Genomic DNA, 4,564 nt, shown 5'->3' with positions numbered 1-4,564 from the left:
CATAAGGATAGAGAGACTTCATCTCATGTGTTATCATGTTATCAGGAGGGACCAGTCCCTGGAGAAGGACATCATGTATAAAGTAAGAGAGTCAGCAAAAAAGAGAAAGACCCCCAGAGGAGATGGACTGACAAAGTGGCAGCAGCAAAGGGCTCAAGCATAGCAACGACTTCAATGCTGGCCTAGGACCAGGCAGTGTTTCGTGCTCTTGTGCATCAGGTCTCTGTGAGTTGGAACCTAACAAACCAAAAGACCTGCCTCTCCTACTAGGCCTGTCACCGCCAGGAAAATGCTTGCTTATGAATGGCTGGGATCCTGCTGGCTCAGCCTCAGAGACCTCTTTCTGGCAGAGAAGGGTTTCTTGGGTTCCAAGGTCCAGCAAGGCTGGGTAGGCCCTGAGTGGATTCTGAGAGGAGATGCACTCCCTGGACTGGGGAAGTGTGGTGTCTGAATGCCGTCTGGGATCCTGCTCAAGCCCAGTGTTAGTCAGTCATTGAGAGAGCAGGTCAAAGTCAAGAGTAAACCAGGGTTAAGCCAGCAACGTCAGAGGGGGCTCTGCCCATCACAGCAAGAGGCTGGCCCCTCTGCGCACCATGGTGGGGGGACTGAGTACTTGGCTCCCACATTGACCCCCCCACACTCAGGGTGAGCACGGAGCCCTGGGCAAAGCGCTTTCTGCTGTGACTTTTAAACACGTGTCTGAGGCTGGTTTTGTGACTTTCACGTGCTAGAACACCCCTCCCAGCAGAACTACACCCTAACTTCTTCCTGGGGAACAGTGGGCCTTGGGGCTGGTGCCCAGCGTGGTGGAACCAGGATGTAGAAGACACTGGCACCTTCGATGGCTTATGAGGCTAAGGGGCTGCCCACCTTCCCCTGGGTTAGCCTGTGGGGCTGATGGGAGGCTGATGAGACGCTGTCCTCCTTGGAGTGGCTGGCCTGGCCTCTGACTCTCCTCAAGTGCAGTATGGCGTCCAGACCCGAGAAGGTGACACAGGTCCATGGTCCTTCAGGGCTCCTGTCTACCACCCCTTCAGACTCTAAACCCACAACCCTCCCCAATGAAGGAAATAACGGCTCCAGGCAACAAGCAGACACATGTAGGAAGGAGGGAGCCGGGGTTGAGGTATGTTTCTTTTCTAACAAGATAAATCATTTCTTCAATTGCAGTGACCGCATCACCTAAACAGGCTGTCCTCGTAGGCGGTCAGGGCCTAGGACGGGGTGCTCTTCTTCCCAGGGAGGGATGGTGAAATGATGACATCGTCTGAGTCGTCGTCCGAGTGCACTTCAACCACGGGGGGCCCTGAGAGCATGGGTTCCACTGGACAAAGAGAAGGACACATCAGGACCACTGCCTCTACAGATGGGGGAGCCGAGGGTGGGGAGACATAAACAACCCCACCTCACACCTCATTACAGCCACCCCCTCTTCCAGCTCCAAACTCAGCTCAGGAAGTTCCGGCTGTCCCCAGATCGGAGCTCCACAATGAGGGGAGGCAGCCACTTCCTGCCTGAATGCCTGGCTCGGGTGAGGAAGGGAGCCGGACAGATGAGGTGACACCCAGGCCACGGTGAGCTTCCAAGACATTCTGCCACAATCTCCTCCCATACCCCATCATTTAGGACTTGCTTCTTCACCACATCTGTACTTTTCAAACCCTTCCAACTACCCCAGGAAGCACTGGTAGTACAAATGACGAAGCACTTGACCACTAGAACCAATAGAGGTGCCTCAAAAGATAGGACTGACCATCTACTTCTGAAAGGTCACAGCCTTGGCAGCCCTGGGAGCACAGTTCTACTGTGCACACGAGGGTCACGGTGAGTCAGGATTGACTTGATGGCACCTTACCAGTATCCCCCTGCAGAGGATCTGGGCTTGAGCAGGGGGGTTGGGGGTCTTCTGCCCCAGACACTGACCGGTTCATAAAGACAGAAGTCCAGGGAGCACAGCTGGAGATGACAGCTCAATCTGGCTCAGACTATGTATGTCAGTGTGTTTTTTTCTGTCACTTTTAAGGAAATTAATACGGAAATGGAACCCTGTGAGACTAAAAACTTAAGTTGTTTTTTTTCTCCTAGTCAGACCAAAAAAAGCTGACTGTCCAGCTGGCTGATTCCCTCCTCAGAGAGACACGTTCCCTTGGCAGGAACGGCATGGTAGGGTGGGACCCACAAGCACACGCATGTGCGTCTTCATGCCCTGGGCACACACCTTCATGTACACCCTGTGAATCCCGGCGGCCTCTGCGTGCACACCTATGAACTGTGCACATGAAGTGACTATGACTTATCATCGGAGGCCTCCTGAGAGGGGATTGGTCAGTTCATGGCCCTGGTGGGCGGGCCATGACTTGAAATTAATAAGGGGATCATTCACATGGACAGGCAACCTGACAGAAGTTAGCAGGGAGAAAGGAAGAAAGCAACAGAAAGAGAGTCAAGAAGAGCAATGAAGCAGAGAGGAGAGGAGCCTTCTAAAAGGGCTGCCACACTGGGCAGCATCAATGGTGAGGGGAGAAACCTGTGGCTAAGAGAGCTACCAAGTCACTACACTGGCTGTGAGCTGCCTCACTTAGCACTGGAGAGAGGCTGATGGCAGGGAGATCTACCCTGAGGGGGCTGAGGGGAAGCTCATATTGAGGGGAGGCCCATGCAGAGGGGGCCAGTCCTGAGGGGACACAGGGGAGACTTATCCTGAGGGGGCCTGGGGAGCCCAACCTATGGGGGCAAAGGGGAGGTCTATCCTGAGGGGGCCAAGGGAAGGATCCATCCTTAAGGGGCGGTGGGGGGTGGGGCAACCAGAGGGAGCTGAGGGGAGGCCTGTTCTGAGGGAGACAAGGAGGCCCCATCCTGAGGGGGCCAAAGGGAGGTCCATCCTGAAGGGGGCCCATCCTGAGGGGGCCGAGAGGAAGCCCGTCCTGAGGGGGCCGAGGGGAGGCGTGCACAGTGGTGAGAAGGAAGGTGGAGAGGAGCTGAGCAAGCTGTCCTGAACTAAAGACAAGACAAGAGGAATGTGCTCTCCTCCTTGGGGGATGCTCTTTCTAGATTTTGCCCACACACTTCCTGATGCTGATCCTGAGTTGTCCCTTGTTGATCCTGACCCCAAAGTGAACCCTGTTACTTGCTTAATGGACTCCTAGTGTGGTGCTATAGGATAAGCAGTGGACTGCAAACCATAATGTCAGTAGTTCAAATCTACCATCTGCTCCTTGGAAACCCTATACAGAGTCGCTATGAGTGAGAATCAAGTCGACAACATTTCAGAACAACAACTTGCTTAATAAACCACAAGCATGGTCTGAGAGTTCTGTGTGGCCGTTGCAATGGATTATGGAGCCCAGAGAAGAAGCAGAGAATGCCGTGGGAGGGACAGCTGGTGTCAGAACTGGTAAAAAGTTTATAGTGGAGCCATGCCTGAGCTCCACCTTGTGGGACTTGGCTTTGGGCTGATACTGGTTTTCACGATCACCCATGAAGTCAGGCATGGTCTGATGTCACAGCAACACAGTGGCATTCGTATACCTTCCTTTAAACCCAGTTCTGTCCTTTTTCCTCCATTGAGTTTAAAGATGGAGGAATTGAAGAGAATATCACTTTGCTGTGACAACTCTAGAAAAATTAACTGAAGTGGATAGAGTGTGATTTCAAACACGGGGGTGTTTCACAGCAGGTCTGGGCTGTGGGGGACACTCTCTGAGATGCAGTTCCCCCCGACAGGCCAGTGACCTGGCAGAAACACTCAATTGAGGGTGGCTGTCCTCCCTGCCTTCCCTCTTGGGGCGCTGCACGTACCCACTGTGGGCTCCTCCTCGGGCGCAGACTCTTCCCCGGTGTCCCCGCTGCTGGCCTCGCTGTCATCCTGAACTGCAAAGACCAGACAGTCAGAGCGCAGACCTACATGCTGACAACGCGCAGGATGCGCACTCATCCGCCTAGCTCTAGACTGCTTTTGACTCAGAAGAGCAGCTTCTTTTTGTGGGTTTTCCCTTATCTCAAGCACGATTCCCTCCCCTCCCCAGTCTCTGAACCCATCTTTGAGACCAGAGGGTTCAGCACAGAAAAGTCCCCTATCATAAACATGTCCTCAAGAGACGAGTCATGCTATACCCACAAAGCCCCAAGACCACAGTTCTGTGGTTAAGGACCATCACAAACTGACAAATAGGACCACTTTGCTTTTCTTAGGCACTGCAGGAATGGAGGAAAATGTCTAATGACAGGACAAGGGAGGCAGCTGTCTGGAGTGGAGAGTGACTTTCAGGGTGTCTAGACCAACTGTCACTTGCAAGTTAGGATGCTGGGCCCAAAGGAGAATCCAGGAGCAGCCAGCAGGGGTCACAGCCCCCCATGAGACTTCCCGCCTGGGGCTGACAGGCTACCAACTCCTAGGAACTCCTTCTGGATTGTTTGTTTTGAGACCTGAACAAAGCAGCGTAGAAAATACAAGCAAAGTTTTGCTTTAAAAAGCACTGCTCAGTGGAGCCACCGGCTGATGGGAAGAGAGGGCATGTGCACAGGAGCGCCCACACTTGCAGATGATACCCATGTGACCTGGACC

General features: G+C 53.5%; 1 protein-coding gene across 1 annotated transcript in view; it reads right to left on the bottom strand.

Moving 5' to 3' along the window:
* Positions 1-1,214: 1,214 nt before the first annotated feature.
* Positions 1,215-4,564, bottom strand: part of IQCE (IQ motif containing E) — a 47,619-nt gene continuing 44,269 nt past the window's right edge. Inside the window, exons 20-21 of the mRNA XM_006859876.1 lie at positions 3,799-3,870; positions 1,215-1,324 (exon numbers count right to left, since the gene is read on the bottom strand). Coding sequence (XP_006859938.1) covers positions 1,215-1,324; positions 3,799-3,870 — 182 coding nt within the window. The remainder of the gene's footprint in view (positions 1,325-3,798; positions 3,871-4,564) is intronic.

The sequence above is a fragment of the Chrysochloris asiatica genome, unplaced genomic scaffold, assembly GCF_000296735.1.
Source record: "Chrysochloris asiatica unplaced genomic scaffold, ChrAsi1.0 scaffold00034, whole genome shotgun sequence".
In the NCBI taxonomy this organism is placed as follows: Eukaryota; Metazoa; Chordata; class Mammalia; order Afrosoricida; family Chrysochloridae; genus Chrysochloris; species Chrysochloris asiatica.
The sequence above is the reverse complement of the archived record's forward strand: the minus strand, read 5'-3'. Positions and strand labels throughout refer to the sequence as shown.